At 40.5% G+C, this 22,627-nt stretch overlaps 1 protein-coding gene across 1 annotated transcript in view; it reads right to left on the bottom strand.

Moving 5' to 3' along the window:
* NALCN (sodium leak channel, non-selective) overlaps window positions 1-22,627 on the bottom strand; it is a 222,614-nt gene that overhangs the window by 24,728 nt on the left and 175,259 nt on the right. The window contains exons 19-33 of the mRNA XM_038759721.1: window positions 16,517-16,618; window positions 15,272-15,341; window positions 12,909-13,000; window positions 12,703-12,825; window positions 11,144-11,200; window positions 10,617-10,737; window positions 10,394-10,525; window positions 8,844-9,011; window positions 6,445-6,549; window positions 3,688-3,794; window positions 3,278-3,398; window positions 3,094-3,192; window positions 1,804-1,897; window positions 996-1,102; window positions 598-672 (exon numbers count right to left, since the gene is read on the bottom strand). Coding sequence (XP_038615649.1) covers window positions 598-672; window positions 996-1,102; window positions 1,804-1,897; window positions 3,094-3,192; window positions 3,278-3,398; window positions 3,688-3,794; window positions 6,445-6,549; window positions 8,844-9,011; window positions 10,394-10,525; window positions 10,617-10,737; window positions 11,144-11,200; window positions 12,703-12,825; window positions 12,909-13,000; window positions 15,272-15,341; window positions 16,517-16,618 — 1,573 coding nt within the window. The remainder of the gene's footprint in view (window positions 1-597; window positions 673-995; window positions 1,103-1,803; window positions 1,898-3,093; window positions 3,193-3,277; window positions 3,399-3,687; window positions 3,795-6,444; window positions 6,550-8,843; window positions 9,012-10,393; window positions 10,526-10,616; window positions 10,738-11,143; window positions 11,201-12,702; window positions 12,826-12,908; window positions 13,001-15,271; window positions 15,342-16,516; window positions 16,619-22,627) is intronic.

Consider the following 22,627-nt stretch of genomic DNA (forward strand, 5'->3'; position numbering starts at 1 on the left):
TGGTTGTCTGAAGTCTCACTTCAAACATTTAGCCTCTCTTTACTCTCTCCTTTTGGGGTTAAAGAGGAGAACTCCATTTCAAGCAAATTCCTCTTTCAACTGATTGCCCATATCCATTCTGATTGACAGTTAAAATAGCTTTTGAATGACTGGATGGATAATGGGACTATCAGATAGTTGGAATTTTCAGTGCTTCATGGGTTGCTTCTTCCCACTCAGTGAATCTGCTTTCAATGAGTTTGTTGTGATGGGATGGCTACATTTCACTTTTGGGGTTGGACAACATTTGTGGGACAAGCACTGTGTCCAGTGTGCCTTTACCTTGTATTTACCTCAGCACTTGGCACAGTGCTTGACATAAAATAAACACATAATACAATTTTTACTGTTAATCTCAATAACAAGGAAAATATAATTGCAGTCCAAAGAAGAGGAACACGTTAAAAAGGTAGTGTTTTAGTTGCAAGTCTTTAAAGTAACTGTCCTAAAACAATGGACCAAATGATGAAAAGACACATGAAAGGCAGCCACGATATTTCTTTACGACTGTAAAGAGTGAATTTTTTATTGGACTAAACCAGAAATGCATTACTGTACCTCTAGAACAAAGATGAAGGTGAAAACAACCGACATCGTTGCTAAAGGAACAGTCACTGGATCTTCAACATCCCACTGAAATGAAAACAGAAACAGCCTAAATTACATTTCATGACAGGAAAAAAGTGTATTTTAGTCATCGTTTAGTGTGACCCTGAGCGTTAGCTACTTTCACATCATCATCAATGGTGTTTATTGAACACTTACTGTGTGCAGATTACTGCACTAAGCGCTTGGGAGAGTACAGTACAACAGAGTTCGTACATATATGCTCCCTGCCCACAACGAGCATGACAGGATTTTTATCTTGACAGGATTTGCTCTTTCCACGGGTGTAGCTCTGGTTGAAAAATTCTCTCAAACTACAGAAGGAAGGGAAATAGGCCAACTCAAAGCACCTTAACTGACAGTAACACAGACTGAGCCAGGACGAGTACTGCGATGGTCCTCTTAAAAAATGGATGCTGGGTAATGTCGTACATCTTGGCTCTAAACCCATCGTTATCTGGAAGAGAAATGTTTAAGCAAAGGTGTTGGAAATGTATCAAATCTTCTCGGAGTTAATGGTCATCTTTTAGCTTTGTAATCATTTCATATTTCGCTACTGTATCACAGACTAAATAGCCCTCTGGAAGCAGTATCACAAATAAAGTCTTTGCTCCCTGGAAGATAATGGCCATATTCAGTTTCTGTCAGGCTATTCTTTTTTGCTCATATCATCAAAAAACAAACAGATGTATGTCATTTAAAAATTCATATTGTGATTGAGGACAAACAACATTTAGGTGGCCAGTTTAATCATATTTTTATAATGGCATTTGTTAAGCGCTTACTATGTGCAAAGCACTGTTCTAAGCGCTGGGGAGGATACAGGGTGATCAGGTTGTCCCATGTGGGGCTCACAGTCTTAATCCCCATTTTACAGATGAGGTAACTGAGGCCCAGAGAAGTTAAGTGACTTGCCCAAGATCACACAGCAGACATGTGGCGGAGTCAGGATTCAAACCCATGACCTCTGACTCCAAAGCCCGGGCTCTTTCCACTGAGCCACGCTGCTTCTCTAATACCGTTCTCTAGAAAGCTCCTACTGCTGCACTAACTTATGCCTAGTCTCCTTGTGCCCCCTCAATTACAATTCTAATTTGAATTTTTGACTCATGGGGAATTATGAACATCAGTATGAATAAAGTGGGAACATTTTGATACCTGGACGAGGTGGAAGATGAAGAGGTTGGGCTATCTTCAGCCGGCTTTTCAGATCTTCCCATCTTCTCTGATCTACAGTCAGCAAAGCCGTACCCTGAATAAACGACGTGAAGCACAGAGAGGCCCTTCGGGATTTAAGCTCGGAACATTCAAACGAGCGGACGTGAAAACATACTAGCTATTGCGGCATAAAACCAAGATTCACACCGTTCGAAATCATTAATTTCCCTGGCATCGAGATAAAGAGGGTCAGACTTTCAGTCTGTCACCGGAAAAGGCTCCTAAATAAATCCCCGAAGTATGGCTTCAGGGGAAACTGTCTATCATATTGAGGGGGACCCACTGGAGATTGGCAAATCCGATAAAACACGCTTTGGAAGAAAACACTCTGAACTTTGCTATTTAACATTTCTGGAACAAAATAAGAGTTTGCCCATCTCACCGGGTGTCAGGGACGGTTTCTGAATCTGGTATCCTTATAATGTCAATGATTAAATGCTGCCCTCTCTAGGTGATCAGATAAATAAAGGAGGCACAGCGGTAATTCACTAATTTAGATTTGGATCTTCATCCAGTAACATTTTGGAAGTTGGGGATGGATGGTGAGGAAATATGACCAAGGAGAAACTCCCCACCTGAGGTAGACAAAATGGAGGGATGGGGTGAGAGTGAGAGAAGTACACTGGTAGCTGGGTTTCAACAGCAGATAAGGCTGCCGGTCATCGAAAGTAGAAGGGGGATACGAGGAGCAGTCTGGGATCTGGGAGTTGACGCTGAGAATGTAGGAAGCTGAAATTTATGGGAGGATTGCCGACTTCCCAAATCCTCCAGAAGTAAGGATAATGGACTGCAAACGGGTGCAAGAACTGGGTGAGAGAATGGAGTCAAGCTGGAGTTGGGGCTGGTAGCGTGGAAATAGAAATCATATTTTTCTGAGGAAGAGTCCCTAACGGTGGATTTGAGAACAGGGATCAGCTGGCTCCTCTCGACACTTTAAGAGGTCGGAGTGATTCCAGGCCCAAATGATGGACTATTTTACACTAAACAACTCTCGGTTACCAAGATCAATTCAACAGGGGAACAGTAACCTGAAATATCACACCTGAAAGGTATCATCATCAATCGTATTTACTGAGCACTAACTGTGTGCAGAGCACTGTACTAAGCACTTGGGTAGTCCTGAAGCAATGTGTAAAACAGATTAATTTCACTCGTAGACTTAGGGTTCAATGTCTCATTTCAGACTAGGAAAGGTTAGGTAACCGCGGCACTCAAGCCCAGAATTCTTACCTTATTCTCATTGAAATTAGCAATGACTACACCAACAAAAAGAGTCAGTCCAATCATGCAACCCAAGAATACAAAAACGTGAATGTAGATTCCATGGATCTGTATAAATGGAAACAATGATCATTTATCAAACCAACACAAGGCAAGGCTTCAAACACTCAGACGATGCTTTGTCCTGGCTTACCGGCCCCACACGATGAATAATAACATCTCGGACTTCTACCCAGCCTTTCAAGGAAAGAACTTCAAACAATGCTAACATAGCATTTCCGACATTGTCGAAATTGAAATTCCGAGGATTTGCCCTGAAACACGGAGAAAGACAGTGTTGCGACTTAACAATGAAGAAAAATTTCTTATTTAAGGGTCCGTCTCAGTGTACTTTTCTCTGTAGCTATTCACTGAAATACTGACTTACCACTGAACCTCATGTGCACTGGTATTTTAGTGTGTTCTAGTGTATTTCTGGTTGGGTCTTATAACACTTGACAATACCTGCAAGAATAGTCATAGGCCAAAAGTATGTTTATTCTACAATCTATAACAGTACTTCAACTCTCCTTCCAGAGGTTCTGCTCCTGTGAAAGTACTCACCATACTCGGGGCACCCAAAATCCAGGCTTTTTCTCTCCAGGTCTTAATTTTAAGTTTAAATTTTTGGAGACGCTGACGTTAATTCTGAATATGCCATGGCAATCTTCCTAAAGCAGAAGAGACATAAAACATATTAAACATGGGAATAAATGGACATGCAAGATTCACTAACTTAGTAGATAGCAATAAGTAGTAAGATTCCTAGCCTACGGGTTACACATGTTTATGTGATAATGGTGAGGATCGTGATGACGAGTAATGTTGGAGTGTCACATTCATTCATTCATTCATTCAATCGTATTTATTGAGCGCTTACTGTGTGCAGAGCACTGCACTAAGCGCTTGGGAAGTATAAGTTGGCAACATATAGAGACGGTCCCAACCCAACAATGGGCTCACAGTCTAGAAGGGGGAGACAGACAACAAAACAAAACATGTAGACAGGTGTCAAAATCGTCAGAACAAATAGAATTATAGCTATCTGCACATCATTAACAAAATAAATAAAATAGTAAATATGTACAAGTAAAATAGAGCAATAAATCTGTACAAATATATACAAGTGCTGTGGGGAGGGGAAGGAGGTAGGGCCAGGGGGATGGGGAGGAGAAGAAAAAGAGGGCTCAGTCTGGGAAGGCCTCCTGGAGGAGGTGAGCTCTCAGTAGGGCTTTGAAGGGAGGAAGAGAGCGAGCTTGGCATATAAGTGGGGGGAGGGCATTCCAGGCCAGGGAAAGGTCGTGGGCCGGGGGTCGACGGCGGGACAGGCGAGAACGAGGCCCAGTGAGGAGGTTAGAAGCAGAGGAGTGGAGGGTGCGGGCTGTCACATCCAAAACAGTGGATGAGCATTAGTCCTGCTCTCAGGACTGAGAACCTGTGCCAAGAAATTGACTTCCAGATTCCTGGGAGTCAAAGGGCCAAGGATCTAATCCCCCAGCTCTGCCAATTATCTGCTGTAGGACCTTGGGCAAATCTCTTCACTTTTCTGCACCTCAGTTTCCTCATCTGTAAAATGGGGATTCACTACCTCCCACTTAGACTATGAGCCCCTTGTAGCACGGCTTGGTGGAAAGAGCATGGGCTTGGGATTCAGAGGTCATGGGCTCTAATTCTCGCTCCACCACTTGTCAGCTGTGTGACTTTTGTTGTTATGTTGCCAACCTGTACTTCCCAAGTGCTTAGTACAGTGCTCTGCACACAGTAAGCACTCAATAAATACGATTGAATGAATGAATGAATGAATGAATGACTTTGGGCAAGTCACTTAAATTCTCTGGGCCTCAGTTACCTTATATGTAAAATGGGGATTAAGACTCCGAACCCCATGTGGGACAATCTGATAAACTTGTATCTACCTAAGCACTTAGAACAGTGCTTGGCACATAGTAAGCACTTAACAAATACCATCATTATCATTATTATTTCAGGTGATTCATTTGCAGCTACCCTAGTGTTTAGAGCAGTGCTAAAACTAGCATCAGTGTCAGCAAAAGAACAGACACCCGCAAAGTGGAGGAAATTATCAACATCCTTGCATAAAAGTTACAGGTGGAAAAATATATCCTATAAGACTTTACATAAATTGTCAATTGAAATATTGAATATTTGTTCTGAGGACTTGACACCTGTCTACATGTTTTGTTTTGTTGTCTGTCTCCCCCTTCTAGACTGTGAGCCCGCTGTTGGGTAGGGACCGTCTCTAGATGTTGCCAACTAGTACTTCCCAAGTGCTTAGTACAGTGCTCTGCACACAGTAAGCGCTCAATAAATACGATTGAATGAATGAATAAACCCTTTTGTTTGTGAACTTTGGCAATAAAAGGTAACTCTTCCACTTCCACTTACTAAGTTCTTATCAAATATCACCATTATTATTACTATTATGGTGGTGGTGGTTTAGTTCTATGTCATCCGCACTCTATTCTCCTTGCCTGCTATGTTCTCATCATCCTTTCATGTTCTGCTGACTTCCTGGGGAACAGAGTGAGAATAAAGCTGAAGGAGAAGCTAGAGCTAATGGGGGATATGAGGAAGAGATGTTCTTAATGGCCTTGGCTTTCCCACTCTTTTTTTCTACTCTGGTCAATCAATCTATCAGTGGTATTTATTAAGAGCTTACTGTGTGGTCCCAGCTTTTGCAAGGTCTGCTTGTGATGTGGATTTCTTTACTCTGGAAAATGGGGCTCCACTTCATCTGGAGTGCTACTCGTCCATCTGACCACCTCAGATGCCACAGCTGTACTCTGCCACACTTAATAATAATAATAATTGCACTTATTAAGCACTTACTATGTGCAAAGCACTGTTCTAAGCGCTGGGGAAGTTACAAGACAAGGTGAGCAGGTTGTCCCACGTGGGGCTCACAGTCTTAATCCCCATTTTACAGATGAGGTAACTGAGGCCCAGAGAAGTTAAGTGACTTGCCCAAAGTCACACTTCACACCCAGCCATCCCTGGTATACTGCCACCTCACATACTCTGCTTCCCTGTGGATTGCCCTTCACATCAGAAGAGCCATCACTAATTAGCTCAAAGTAGGAGTTGAATTTATAACATTGCTTCTTTCCTCATTTTAGTGTCTGCCTCACCCACTAGATTGGAAGGAATCGGGTCTACTAACGCTACTGTGTTCTCACAAATGCTCAGTTCAGTGCTCTGCACAGAACAAGCACTCAAAAAACTACTTGATTTATTGATTGTTACAACTGAGAGAGGCTGTGCTCCCTTACTTTTGGCTTCAAGGAAAAGGGAGCTCCTTACCCTTCTCATAATGTGAGGATCATTGCACTTCGCCAGCTTCCCGGCAAACAGCTGAACTCCAAAGCTTGCAAAAACTAGCATCAATGTCAGCAAAAGAATGGACACCTGCAAAGCGGAGGAAATGATCAACATTCTTTCCTAAAAGTTACAGGTGGAAAAATATATCCTATAAGACTTTACATAAACCCTTTTGCTTGCGAACTTCGGCAATAAAAGGTAACTCTTCCAACACAGACCAGCTCAGTTTACTACCCACCGATGGCATAAGGATTAGTAAAATGAATGTCTCTCAAGCATTTGGGAATGCACAGATAGAGTGAGTGATGCATTATGGAAATGGGAAGAAATCTTATTATTTTATTCTTGGTATTAGGGCTGATGTTGTATTTGTATTATCTTTTGTTCATCAAACAAGTACTAGGAGTATCTTCATATTTGTCGGGTTTTAAAAAATCTCTCTTCTATTAGCTAATGATGGTGCTTAGCTTGTAACTGTGTGCTTGTGTGTGTGTGTCTGAGTGGATGTGGGTACGCATGCTCGTAGAGCCCGTTGGTGGGTAGGGACTGTATATGTTGCCGACTTGTACTTCCCAAGCGCTTAGTACAGTGCTCTGCATACAGTAGGCGCTCAATAAATACGACTGAATGGATGAAGAGATGTGAGAGTATTTTAGATTACACTAGCAAAGCCCCCAAATTTCTATTTTTGAATTCACTTGAGCTCCCTCTTCTGGGTATATATCTCCGTTTCAGAAGAGAAAAGTCAGGATTAGCTAAAATACTCAACTAGATGCTAAATTATCCTTCATGTGCTATTCAAGCATATATTTTAAATATATTCAAATTATCCAGAAATAAAGCTTTAGATGGATTTTTCAAGTCATCACTAAATTTTAACAGCATGAGCATTAGTCCAATGTTTGTTCTAAAACTATTAAGTACTTAAAGAAGAGAAGCAGTGTGGCTCAGTGGAAAGAGCACGGACTTTGGAGTCAGAGATCGTGGGTTCAAATCCCATCTCCGGCAATTATCAGCTGTGTGACTTTGGGTGAGTCACTTAACTTCTCTGTGCCTCAATAAAATGGAGATTAAGACTGTGAGATGGGAGTTGACTGTGAGCCCCCCGTGGGACAACCTTATCACCTTGTAACCTCCCCAGCGCTTAGAACAGTGCTTTGCATTTTGAGAAGCAGCGTGGCTCAGTAGGAAAAAGCATGGGCTTTGGAGTCAGAGGTCATGGGTTCAAATCCCGGCTCTGCCAATTGTCAGCTGTGTGACTTTGGGCAAGTCACTTAACTTCTCTGTGCCTCAGTTACCTCATCTGTAAAATGGGGATTAAGACTGTGAGCCCCATGAGGGACAACCTGATCACCTTGTATCCTTCCCAGTGCTTAGAACAGTGCTTTGCACATAGTAAGCGCTTAATAAATGCCATTATTATTATTATTATTATTCTTAAAGGCGATCTGACTCAAAGAAAGTGGATATTTGTGGTTTATTCATGTAGCACACAAATTGTTGAACTAGCGTGCGATAATCCTTATGTTTCACTGGCTGAAATCACTGTCAATCTGTAGCCTTGACTCCCTGAATCCAAGAAACAGGAAAGTTTCCAGATGCTGTTCGAAGGCTAATGTCATTGTCTTGTCCTTAGGAATTATTGGAATGCCAAATCTCCCTGTACTGTCTCTGAGCCTAAAAAGTCAAAGGTCAGGTTTCTCATTATGCAGTTAGCAGTCAGGAGTAAAATTCATTCTTTCAATCGTATTTATTCATTCATTCAATCGTATTTATTGAGCACTTACTGTGTGCAGAGCACTGTACTAAGCGCTTGGGAAGTTCAAGTTGGCAACATATAGAGACGGTCCCTACCCAACAGTGGGCTCACAGTCTAGAAGGAGTAAAATCTATAGCTTCTGAAATTCTGTTCTTTCTGTTGTATGAAGGGAATGTATCACTTGTTTTGCATCCCAAACTCTTAGTACGATCAATCAATCAGTCCATGGTATTGGTCGAATGCTTGCTATGAGCAGATCACTGTTTTAAGTGTTTGGAAGAGTACACTGAAGAGAAGTTAGCCGATACGTTCCCTTCCCACAGTGGGCCTGCGTCTAGAGACAGACGTTGCTTACTAAACCCGGGAATGCTATCACTACTTCTGTCTACTGAGGATTCTGCATAAGTTAAATCTTCTGTGACTACAAGAGTAGCTAGATATCTGCGAATTCAATTTTGCTGCTCTTGCCCCAGCACTACATTGACTTCAAAACCAGCTCCCAGAACTTCCTTGGGCAGCTCCCATTCTTTGACAGGGCAGGGCCCTTAAGTCTCCTGGTCCCATCTCCCGCGGCATCGGGAAGTTAGTTTACCTTTTCTACGAAAAAAGTCACTGAACGTACCAGAAAAATTTCCTTGAATCCGCTGAATAGCTCTCGCACAACCTTCCTCATCTGAGGCACCAATTTGAAAATTCGAAGGGGTCTCAGGCACCGCAGCACCATTAAAAGCTGAGCTCCTGATTTAGCAGGCACGTTCTGAGGCATCCAACAAAGGAATATCAAACTCACCTACAGAGACAAAAGGCCAAACAAGAAGATGCACTGGATAGATTAAATAATGACATAAGCCTCTCTTGTTTATGGTAATAACCTTTACGTTCGAATCTCCCTCGGCATCACAGAGATAAGTTCTCTAAGAGAAAGGGCTCCTGATTGAGGAGGAAATTTACTTGGAAGAACAGGTCTTTCCATGAAAAGAACACCCTGAATTTCATTTAGCAAATCTTTTCACATAATCGGCAGGTAACGGGGAAAGTTCAGATTCTGTTTTCTGCATACCGCACTCTTCCCCTCGAATCAAGAGAGGACAAAAACTGAAGAGGCTCTTCTGTGAAATCTATGCATTCTTTATTGCAGGGTCCGGATTCTGTCATCTCTGCCCAAATTTGTCAAATCATTTTCTCATCTGTTCATGCTTCTTAACAATAGACAGATATTTGTGAATCAAGTATTTTATTTGAATAAGATGGGTGAGTTTTCACAGAAAATGCAATCAAATATAAATGTGCAAACTTTCTTGATATCTGAACACTGTTTTGATTCACTCACTTTGTCTTTTGATAAAAAATGCCTATATATCAACTAGTAATAATTGCGGTACTGGGCAATTGCTGACCGCATGCCAAGCACTGTGATACGTGTTGGGGGAGATGGAGGATAATGTGGTCAGACACAGCCCATGTCCTATATGGGGCTCACAGTCTGTGTTACCCCCATCTTACGGATGAGGAAACAGAGGCACAGAGAGGTTAAATAATAATAATAATAATGGCATTTATTAAGCACTTACTATATGCTAATAATAATAATAATGGCATTTATTAAGCACTTACTATATGCAAAGCACTATTCTAAGCACTGGGGAGGTTACAAGGTGATCAGGTTGTCCCACGGGGGGCTCACAGTCTTTATCCCCATTTTACAGATGAGGGAACTGAGGCCCAGAGAAGTTAAGCGACTTGCCCAAAGTCACACAGCTGACAATTGGCGGAGCCGAGATTTGAACCCGTGACCTCTGACTCCAAAGCCCGGGCTTTTTCCACTGAGCCACGCTGCTTCTCTAAATGACTGGCTCAAGGTCACACAGTCTCCAAGTGGAGGAGCTAGTTCCAGAACCCAGGTCCCTTGACTCCAGTTCTGTCCTCTATCCATTATTTATTTTATTTTGTTAGTATGTTTGGTTTTGTTCTCTGTCTCCCCCTTTTAGACTGTGAGCCCACTTTTGGGTAGGGACTGTCTCTATATGTTGCCAACTTGTACTTCCCAAGCACTTAGTACAGTGCTCTGCACAAAGTAAGCACTCAATAAATACGATTGATTAGGTTATGCCACTTCTCATTATAAGGAGGATGTGTCACTAAACAACGGATGTTCCCTTTATTGAAACTTACAAGATATATAAATATGTCCATTACTCCTCCAAAGTCCCGAATGACAGCGGTTGGGGTAAAAAATAAACCATCGGCCATTATCTTCAGGTTGAGTTCAATACTCATGAAGATCACAAACACATACTCGGCAATCTGCAAAGAAGGAGAATAAAATGTCAGGGTAGTAAAAACGAGAGGTCAGTTTCTGACTGGTTTGGCTCGGAGCTGTGATTTAATGCATTACCTGCAACGTGGGTGCATGCATGACTCTTCGAAAGGGGGATTCAAACATCATCGAAATGCAGGAACAGATAGTCACAATGATCATAACCCAGTCCAGGTATGTAACCAATCCCAGCAAATCACTGCCAAAAAATGGACTTAGCCAATTAAAATAGGCTTCAAAACAGCACTGAAAAGCATCACTTACATTACTGAGATGATTAGGGTAGTTTCCTACAGCTATTTTTTTAACTATAAAATAGGATACAAGATAGAGGTGGGAGAATATTTAAGCTATATCATAATAAATAAATAAAATCTATTTATTTTGTTAATACATTTTGTTTTGTTGTCTGTCTCCCCCTTCTAGACTGTGAGCCCACTGTTGGGTAGGGACCGTCTCTATATGCTGCCAACTTGTACTTCCCAAGAGCTTAGTACAGTGCTCTGCACACAGTAAGCGCTCAATAAATATGACTGAATGAATGAATATCAAATCGTAGGTAAAAACTTCAGGCACACATGTAAAATTGCATTCCACGTGCTTACTAAAGTTGATGGTACTTGGTATTTTTCACAGCTCCAGTAACAGGGTCTGTTTTAGAGCTGGAAGAGATAAGAACATTTCCAAGTTGAGACATGACTAAACATTTTTTTCTTGTTCATAACTTGTACGCACGCAGTGAATATTTGAAATGATGATCCTTCTGTTCATACAAGGGTAAAGGGCCAATAGAAAAGTTTGTGCTACTAAAATTATAATTAATATTGGACAAAATATATTTAGATTAATTAAGAACATGGAGTAGGATGCTTTGTAGATCAACACTTTAAAATTAGAAGCCAAATTTGTTCTTTAAAACGTGATTTAAAAAAAAATCAACTCAACTAAAAAATTTTCCATTTCATTGGAAAAATGAATTTTTTCCTATCCATGCTCTTAAAATATCCTGTACGTCTAACAGCAAAGACGTCATACTGGACAGTATACTATATCCATAGGCCAATTCCACTAGACATAAAGAATGGGAACTAACTTCCTGATTTTTAAATTTGCAGCGGGCTAAAACTCTTCAAATAAAACACCTGCCATTAGGGTTCTAGTATGTTTAATATATTTTACAATAAACATATTAAATTATTTAAAGGAGATTTTGGAATTGATTCAAATTGCAATGCTAGTAAACGGTAAATTTAACCTAAAGTGAAATTTTCAAAAGATTTGCTACAGGAAAACTAATGATTTTTGTGCCACAAAAGCTGCACCTAATTTTTTTTTTTAATTAGGACAGACTGCATGCTTGAATCTTGCAGGCTGTTAGGTCTCTGATTTGGAAGGACTATCTCTAAATGTTCCACTTTCCCATTCTGCATGTTGGTTAAACCTATTCTCTGGGACCAGAGAGTATTTCTCTTCCTAGATATTTGTTTATCTGGTATCTCTAGAACCGGTCTGCTTTTGCCACTGATTTCAGAAGCCTCTGGTTCCCCGCAAGTGGCAGGGGGGTGAGGCTCTGGAATTAGTTCAATAACTATTCTGCAAATGAAAGTCAGCACATTTTTCTTTCCTTGTGATATACGACCCAGAGAGACCAGAAGCAGTAATACTGTGAAAATACTGGGGTTGCAAATTCAAGTTTCAGGCCTTCTAATGTGGGGTTCATCTTGAGTCTCAGTAAGCTTCTGCCTCTGTTTTTCCTCATTCATAGCCCAGGATAAATAGCACCTAACTAATGGGGTGGCTATTAAGGGTGAAAAAGAAAATTAATTGCAGAGTACTTTGCAAAAATAACATACTATCTCACTGTAAACTATTGGTATATTGTTTGATTTTAACCTGGTCCATTGATGAGGAACCATACTGATTTTTCTGTCCATACGTGAAGTTACCCATTCTTTTCTTCACATTACTGAAACCATTAGCTTATAAACTCCTCACAGACAGGTACTGTGTTTTTTACTTCTACAGGATTTTTACAAACAGCTAGCGGAGAACTCTCCACACAGTATATGGTCAATAAATGTGAAAGATGATGATGTGAAAGATGTGAAAGATAATGAAATGTGCAAGATAATGATGATTGTTTCTTAAAATGAAATATACTCACGCATTAAAACGAGCCCGGACCACCACACGACAAAAATTTCGGAACCTGTGTTCACGACCAACTATGAAAAGGGGCTTATCAAAATACGGATGATTCTCCCTCAGTTCTTCTTCTTGCACTTTCCTTTAAAAAAGAGTTTACAAAACGTTCTCAGAAATAAAGAATCCTCCTGAAAGCCATGCCCAAAGCCTGCAATGCTTAATTACCTTTTCATTTCGGCTTGTTCTTTTTTTTCCTGGATCATCTTTATTTCACTATCTTCCCTCTGAGCATTTCGGTATCTCACTGTGTTGGAGTGCTAGAAATAAGTAAAGAGAATTCAGATATATGTAACATTATTCTTTCTCCACCCAAAGACACATTTTGTAGGTTTTTACCAACAAAAGTAATGACTTCATGTGAATTCTAAGGACTAGTTATGTGGTGTTTGTCCGAAGTGTTTTCATTCAATCTAAGAAGACCACTATGACACTGACACTCACAAAAATTTTTCTTACTGTTTAGCTATATGTACTCTATTTGTCAACTAGACTATTTGGGGAAAAAAAAACCTATTCTGAATTTAGAACTTTTAAAGTTCAATTTCAATTCTCTGTACTGGTAAAGAAGAAAAGATGGAGTTCGCCCAATAGCTGAAAAATAAATATTCATAAACCCAACTGAACCCATCTGACTTGGAATAAAACACGATACATGCTAGAGACTTACCCCCACTCTCATTCCACAGAATAGCTCCTTAAGGGCCAGGATCATGTACATTAATCCCAAACCCTCAGAACAGCCTTCTGCACACCAAAGGTGCTCAATGAATATCACTGATCAATTGACTAATTTGCCACTGGCAACTTTAAGGTATACTGGGTGACCCTTTGCTCAACTGAAACGTGTGCTATATTAGCTGTACAACATAACTCGTGATGACTTCGTATTGACCTTTCTGCAGAAATGTACAGAACCTAAAACACATGACAAAGGGGAGCCTTGCCACTGTCTTATCCCAGATTCTTGTGAATGTAGGTGCTGTTACTGAGCTGTAAGACTTGGGGCCAGGAGACAACGGAGGTCTGGTGTTTAAAATAAAAATACATGGACATAGTGATGTCCAGTACTGCATTGGTAATAGACTAGTGCTCTGAACACTGTAAGCACTGAGTAAATATCACTGATTGATTAACTGACACTCTCTGAAAACAAGCTATCCTGTATAGAGCTAGACAAATGATTACCCCAAGCAAAAATATAAATGCAAACATAAGTACTTTTCTAAGTATGGAGCAGTAGTAGAGGACTGGTAGTAATAGCATTGCTGATGAGCATGCTCACTTGATTCAATTGTATTTACTGAGTGCTTACCGTGGCACTTACTGTAGTAAGTGCTGGGGAGAGTACAATATAATAGATACATTCCTTGCCCACAACGAATTTACAGTGGAAAGTGCCCACTGTATTTATTTTCCTTCCCCAATAGAGTGTAGGCTCCTCGTATACTCTATTGGGGAAGGAAAACAAAAAAAATATTTATAACTGTCAAAGTATTTTTTTAAATGGCATTTGTTAAGCACTTACTATGGTCCAGGCACTATACTTAAGAGGTGGGATAGATGGAAGCTAATCAGGTTGGACATAGTCCCTGTCCCACATGGGGATCACACTCTGAATCTCCATCTTACAGATTAGGTAATGGAGGCACAGAGAACTTAAGTGACTTGTCCAAAGTCACACAACAGAGAAGTACAGAGGAGGATCTAACTAAGTCAAGTGCTAGAGTAGAATGCAGGCATGATATCTTTCTCTCTCAAAGTGTTGATTGTTGAAAAAGGTGAGATTTGAGAAGAGAATGACTTTGGAGAGAGCTGATGTATGGAAGGTGGGACTTTCAAGCCAGAGGAAGAGTATGCTGTCATTGTGACTAGACTTACAACTCTTTGACATGGTAAGCTTAAGATAAACTAGAAAATGAAGCAAAGAAATGCTTAGAAAGTCATGTTAGGGAAATACTTCTTACAGTTGCCATTTCCACTTCTTAGACTGTAAATTTTTAGAATAGGAATTCTTAAACAGTGATCCCAGGGTGGGAAAAGAACTTTGATATTCTGATTATCCTGTATCTATCCCAGTGCTTACCAGAGCTTGGCATATAGTAAGTGGTTAATAAATACCATTCTATAAGAAGGAGCCCCAAATGTGGCCCCCCAGAATGGCACTTTTATGAACTTTACAAACATTTAGAAAAATATAGTCATTCTTGAGTACTGTAGTCATAAGAGCATGTCTTACAAATGTAGATAATGGTTGAAAAGAAATGCTGTGTGAATACAGAAACAAATATATTGAATTTTTTGTTCAAATCATTTATTCTAAAAATATGTATCACAAAAGGTCAGGCTTGCCTTAAATGATTCTGTATTACAGTAATAATATTTGTTTTCTAAATTCTTTCTGAGGCTTTATTTTAAGATTTAGGAAGAGAAAACTACAGACATTGGGTTTACCTAGCAGTATATTCTATTTTTCTTTTACAATTTTTTCAAATATCCAAAGCAGTGGGTTTTTTATAATAAAAACTTACATCTTGAGTTAAGGTTTCAAGGGATTTTCCTCTGCTGATACGCTGACTGTTGGATCCATGTCTTAGTGACCTTAAACAATCAGAAAAGATTTGGTGATAAGTATCACACTCAAATTTCAATATTTAAGTCTAATAGCTCTGATAAGTTGATTTCCTAGCACCTGCATACACACACAGACACGCACAAACACACACACTTATGTATATATGTGTGAGAGCCTATGTGGGTGTGGAATTCATGGTGTGACAATTCTGCAGAGGAAGCAATTATGCTAGTGAAATCACTGTGTATATATTCACTAGCATAATTGCCTCCTCAGTATAATTGCCACACTATGATTATTGAGGAGGAAATAAAACATTGTATCTTGAACCACATAATTGTAAGCAGTGATAGTAGTTCAGCAGGGACAGAGCTCCTTCACTGATTGCCTATTTTATGGAGGGTGCAATAGAAGAAAAACAGATTCAAGTGCCTTCTCAGCTTCTTCTTCCTTCTTCACTCCTTTCAGTTCGTCAGTCAGTCGTATTTATTGAGTGCTTACTATGTGCACAGCACTGTACTAAGCGCTTGGGAAAGTACAATATAACAATAGATACATTCCCTGCCCACAATAAGTTTACAATCTCTTCTCCTTATTTTGCTCTTCTCTTCTACCCCACCCCATCCCCTTGTTAATAATGATAATAATGATGGTATTTGTTAAGTGCTTGCTATGTATGAAGCACTGTTCTAAGTGCTGGGGGGGGATCAAGGTGATCCAGGTTGTCCCATGTGGGGCTCACAGTCTCAATCCCCATTTTACAGATGAGGTAACCGAGGCACAGAGAAGTTAAATGGCCTGCCCAAGGTCACACAGCTGACAAGTGGTGGAGCCGGGATTCAAACCCATGACCTCTGACTCCCAAGCCCGGGCTCTTTCCACTCAGCCACGCTGTTACTAGACTTAATTCTTATGACCTGCACAATTTCCCCATTCATGGATTATTCTAACAAAATTTGGTGAAAAATTGGAACAATTTTGTAATATGCATCTCTATGTACTCATAGCTATACTTGTAGATCAAAAGGCCTATCATCTTCCTTTTCTTATATTCTTATATATTATATTTAACCTAAATCCAGTTTTTCCCCCATGAACTTGGGAATTAATACTTCTATAGTCCGTGAAGGAAATATTTTGAAAAAATCACCCATTTCAATCAAATTCCTTCTGCTGAAGCCAGTTTTTGAAATTAATTTACCTGCGCTCCTGACGGATATGATGTTGGACACTGAGGATTGACCTCTCCTTTGCTGGTTGCCCCTCAAAAGATCCGCTCAGCATCCGTTGCCTGGTACAGGCCCTAGAAAGAAATAACACGTGGGAAGCCCATGATTTGAAAGTTTCAGCACGACAAACTCCATGATGGCACTTTACTATGACTACTTTCATAAAGGAGTAATCTGAAAATAAAATATGAGAAGCTACACCAAATAATTAGGAAATACTACACAAATTGGAGCTGGGAACCAGAAAGTTTCTGGGTGGAAAAATGGCTTCTGGTTTGATAATCAAAAAAATAACAAGCATGCCAACAAAAAACAACACCAAAGGCTAACATATCACTCGACCCGAGCTCGGTAGCAAATCGTGACGTTTGGATGGGAATAGGAACATTGAGGGTTTCTAATGAGCTGGTTTATAAACATTCATTTCCCTAGGAAATGTTGTTAGTTGAATGAATATAAGCATACAAGTAAAACAGGCACATTATAGAAAATCAAATGTATTCCTTTCTGAGTTCCCATTTAGGTCCTCAGCAGAGGACACAGTTATTAGGACAGCATGGCTGCAAAACAAGCAGCAATTCAGCAAGTGAGTTCTGCAATGAAGACATTCCTACTTGGTTCCAAAATACATTCAAGATGAGGATCAGGACCCAAGACAGTGGGTGAAAAAGATGGTTCCGTGGCCTAGAATTTTTAATGGAATATTCAGCAGAATTTAAATTGAACCAGTGACTTATTGGCAACCAAGCTGACGGACTGCTGTTCTTTTGATCTCAGTAAAAGGAAGACATCACAAAAATGAGCAAACCATAGTCTCTCATGGCTCCTTCCGAGTTCACTTCAATTGCTGTCTCTTTGCTAATGAGTTTGTTTTACTATGGACTCTGATGAATGATTGTAGTGGAAAAATGGTGAACAAACATGGGATATGATGGAAGAAAAATATTCAAATTGACTCTGCTGTTATTAAGTGGCAGATAAAGATTAACAATGATATTTTGGGTTAAAATCAAGTTAAAGCTTTCTTGAACAACATCACTTAACAATAGTATAGATACCACTTGCCAGCCCTATCAATCCTAGAGTTTCAAAATGGCTTTAGAAAACTGATTCATTCATTCATTCATTCATTCAATCGTATTTATTGAGCACTTACTGTGTGCAGAGCACTGTACTAGGCGTTTGGGAAGTAAAAGTTTGCAAAATATAGAGACGGTCCCTACCCAACAGCGGGCTCACAGTTTAGAAGATTGTAACTGAAAGTTACAATCAGTTACTATTCCCATCCAAACGTCACAATTTGCTACCGAGCTCAGGTCAAGTGATATGTTAGCCTTTGTTGTTGTTTTTTGTTGGCATGCTTGTTATTTTTTTGATTGTCAAACCAGAAGCCATTTGTCCACCCAGAAACTTTCTGGTAACTGATTGCAACTGAATAGTTAATGAAGTCACTTAGGAATTAGTTGAAGAGGATTTCACAGGATTTCAGTTCTGATCTTTCAATCCAGATAATTTTGTGGGGGGTTTCCTGAATTAGAAGAGATAACATTCCTGAATGACTGGACTGTTGGATGAAAACCTACCGACTTCCTCACTCATCATCACCTGGGTGAAGACCACAAGGGAGAGTTGGGTAGAAGCCGGACTCTGGGGCCCACCTGAGGGGGCCTGAAGATAGGATTGCCCCAAAGTTAGGGGCCAAATAGGTGCAGTCTTCCCTCACTTTGAAATGCTGGGAAGGTTGTGGTGGTTTGGCCAAGATCGGCTCTGCCCAACATGGATAGGGCCAAAGGATTTTCTGCCAGGTGAGGCACTCACACTTTTCCTGCTATTTCTATTGTTTTATTTTTTCTTTCCAAATTCACTTCATTGTTTCTTTCCCAGCATATTTGCCCTCCCCTCTTATTTTTAGACGGTAAGCCCTGAATTAGCATCGTTGTACCTGTCCCCAGGCCTGAGCATAGTGTTCAGCACGCAGGAAATACTTAACAAGTACCAGAGACAATTAATAACTGGGCCATGAAACATGTGACTTAGGCAAATAACAATATAAACACTGTGAAACTGGATTGGAAAAATTGGCCAGGATAAGAATACATCTTTTCCATAGGAAGCTGTGTAGCAGAAAATATAATTATATATATGTAAAATAATTATATCTAAAACTATACTTTACACATATACAGCTTCAAGAAGGATGTGGATGAATGTACAGACTAGTGGTCCATATGGGTTATTAGCCATAAGAGCCACGAGAAGCAGCGTGGCTCAGTGGAAAGAGCCCAGGCTTGGGAGTCAGAGGTCATGGGTTTGAATCCCAGCTCCACCACTATTTGGCTGTGTGACTCTGGGCAAGTCCCTTAATAATAATAATAATAATAATGATGGCATTTATTAAGTGCTTACTATGTGCAAAGCACTGTTCTAAGCACTGGGGAGGTTACAGGTGATCAGGTTGTCCCACGGGGGACTCACAGTCTCAATCCCCATTTTACAGATGAGGTAACTGAGGCACAGAGAATTTAAGTGACTTGCCCAAAGTCACACAGCCGACAGTTGGCAGAGTTGGAATTTGAACCCATGACCTCTGACTTCAAAGCCCGGGCTCTTTCCGTTGAGCCACGCTGCTTCTCTAACTTCTGCTTAACTTCTAAACTTCTCTGTGCCTCAGTTACCTCCTCCGGAAAATGGGATGAAGACTGTGAGCCCCACGTGGGACAACCCGATCCCCCCAGTGCTTAGAATAGTGTGAGCACATAGTAAGCGCTTAACAAATACCATCATTATTACTATTAAAGGGAAAGTTGGTGTGTTTAATGATCTGATCCCTACCTAGAGGATGGGTGCCCAGTAGGCAACTATTAAATGCCTCCCAGGGGCTTAGTGTAGTGGCCAGAGATACTCTCAGCAGTGGAGGCACTACTGGCCTGATCCAATATTGGCATTTCTCATGTTCTTAGGTAGGTGCTTTAAATTGTAAATGCTAAACTGGAGGTCTCTGTCATTCTCTTAGAGGGGTCCCCTCTCTGGATCCCTTTTCTTGAGCTCTGCTCTAAACTGTGTTTCTAAGTTCAAAAGTGACCTCTGGAATCACAGGAGGCTAACTTTCTGCAACCGGCACACTCTCATTTTAGGCCTCCTCTGGACCGAGGGGTATATTGCACATATACATCTACAATACACATATACATCACCCTTAATAATAACAATAATACCTTGAATAAGTCTAGTATTTTTATTTTACCAAAGCATTTTTTTCATTCATTTTCTCACTTGAGCCTTACAACATCCCTGTGAAGTAGGATGAGGGAGATGAAGATGAAGAAACGGAGGCCCAGAAAGGTTAAATGGCTGATCCAAAGGCACACAGTCGGTGAGCGGAAGAGCTGAGACTAGAACCTGGGTCTTCCGAGTCCTATTTCCATGCTCTTTCCAATAGACCACAACGCCTCAATACAGAAATCCTTACGCAACATATAGGAAAGATATTTACCAGGCTCTGGAAAGGAACACCAAAACCATACTTAGGGCTAACTCTTAAAAAGTAGGTGAGAGGATACCATTGGGAAACAGGGTATACGCTCCTTGGCTCTTGATTCCCTGTAAACTATCCCCGGATCAGAAGAATCATCATCATCATCAATCGTATTTATTGAGCGCTTACTGTGTGCAGAGCACTGTACTAAGCGCTTGGGAAGTACAAATTGGCAACATGTAGAGACAGTCCCTACCCAACAGTGGGCGCACACTCTAAAAAGGGGAGACAAAACCAAACATACTAACAAAATAAAATAAATAGAATAGATATGTACAAGTAAAATAAATACATAGAGTAATAACTATGTACAAACATATATACATATAAATAGAACTCACCTGTTTATAAATTACATTACTGTTTCTCTTGCTTATAGTTTTGTGTCATTTTTGTTCATCTCTGTCATTGGTTTCTCTTATGTTTGTGTATTTCTTTTTTCTGTTTCCTTCATTAGATTACAAATTCATTGACTATAAGGAATATGTCTTGTCCTTGTACAATAAATATTCAAACAATATAGCTACCCGTCAGGTTTGAAGATGACACCATTGACTGGTAAGATTTTAGCGGTGTGTTCAAGTGGGGCTGATAAAATTGGTGCTTTTCTGACAATCCCTTCCACATCACATACACATAAGATTGCTCTTTGCTGTACTGTTGCATTTGTTACCACCTTGTGAGTTGCCTTTTTGCTTCACCCTCTTGGAGTCACAATCTTCCTGAAGCTTCTGCTCTAAGGCAGTCAATCTATCTTCTATTGCTGGGTGTCAGACTGAAGTGTCTCAGGCTGTTTTTTTTCCCAACCAACTACTGCTATGCCATTAAAAAACAAAGTTTTGCTTCACTGTGTTTTAAAAATGCTCTTTCTGTCCACCTTATCTAAAGTGACCTTATTCAGCTCATCACAGGGCAGCTGTTTGTGTACCCTGCTTTCATTCCTTCTCTTCAAATACCCTACCCAGCAGAAGTATGTGACGAGCACTGCTTCGAAGGTGATGGTCTGACTGCATTCCAGCCCTTCACTATTTGAGATCGTGACAGGACAGATGATGTTAAGTACGGCCCAAAGTGGCACTGGGGAAGCAGCTTGAGAAAACAAATACGACGTCTATGGGAAGTCCGGATCTCACACCCAGGAAGAGAGTACGTCAGCCACTAGGCCTTCGGATTTGTCTGAATATTGATTCCATACTGATGCCGCTCTGTGAGTGTCCCAAATGAGACACTAACTTTCTTATCAATCAATAACATTTATTATGTGCTCACACTGTGTGAAGCACCTAACCATTAATCAATCAACAGTATTTACTGAATGCTTACTGCATGCAGAGCACTGCATTAAGTGCTTGGGAAAGTACAACAGAGCTGGTAGACATGTTCCTTGCCCACAGTAAGCTTACAGTCTAAAAGGAGGGGTGGAGGAGGGCGTGAAGAGATACATGGGGAAATAAACAGTGAAATTTAAATATAAATAAATTCAACATCCTTAACATCTGTATAAGGTAACATTTTATTTCAGTCTCCTCACCACAACATTTTCAATGCTGATAAAGCAGGCTTCACAGCAAAGCTCCCGAGTGATGAGGGGAGGGGACGTTCCAATCTTGGACAGCCTCCTGGGGAACTCTTGAGTGCAAGGATCCAGGTTTCCGTCTGCCCTTTGGTCCTGCAGGGAGAGGCATTTCTCCTTCTGAGTGACGGGGTAGGAGGATGGGGATTGGGCCCAGATCTCAGGCCATTTGGCTGCAGGCTCAGTTTTTCAACTCCTTCTCTCTATCCTTCTTATTCTATCTCTGGACAACGTACAGCCTAGGTAACAGAATTCTGTGACATTGCAGCCCTTTGCTTCCTGTGGAGATCTCTGGTTGTGTGAGATTTTTGTGGAGATCTTTCCTGTGGAGATCTTTGGTTTGCAGGAGTGGGTGGATACCTGATCTTGGTCTTCCAACTAATTGCCAATCCATATCACTCTGCTGATTCTGGGAAGCGGTTCCTAGTCATCTTCATGCCTCCCGGGCTGTGTGACCAACTTCTATTAACCCTATGGTAAAACTTTGAAACTCTTCAAGGACTCTTCCAAAGTCACACAGTTAGTAAAAAAAGCATTTGTTCCGCCTTTCAATTACGGATCAATTAGTCAATGTCCTTATAAGGTGCATTTCCAACTAAATTCAGGGGAACATATATGCCAAAAGGGTAAAAAAAAGTATACACTTGCTACTGTTCTATGGCATCTTGAAGAATCTTGTTCTTTAAGTATTTTGCCTTGGCCGGCAAATATATCATCTGTTTGCACATGTTCGTGATCCCTTTGAAGGGTGGAGGTATTTTTCTTAAATAGTTGGGATAAACAAAGTCTGACAGTGAGCCCACTGTTGGGTAGGGACCGACTCTATATGTTGCCAACTTGTACTTCCCAAGCGCTTAGTACAGTGCTCTGCACACAGTAAGCGCTCAATAAATACGATTGATTGATTGACAGTGAAAAAATTGTACTAGAAAACAAAAACATATGCTAATTATTCATTGGTAGGAATTTAATACA

This window comes from Tachyglossus aculeatus, chromosome 17 (genome assembly GCF_015852505.1).
Source record: "Tachyglossus aculeatus isolate mTacAcu1 chromosome 17, mTacAcu1.pri, whole genome shotgun sequence".
In the NCBI taxonomy this organism is placed as follows: Eukaryota; Metazoa; Chordata; class Mammalia; order Monotremata; family Tachyglossidae; genus Tachyglossus; species Tachyglossus aculeatus.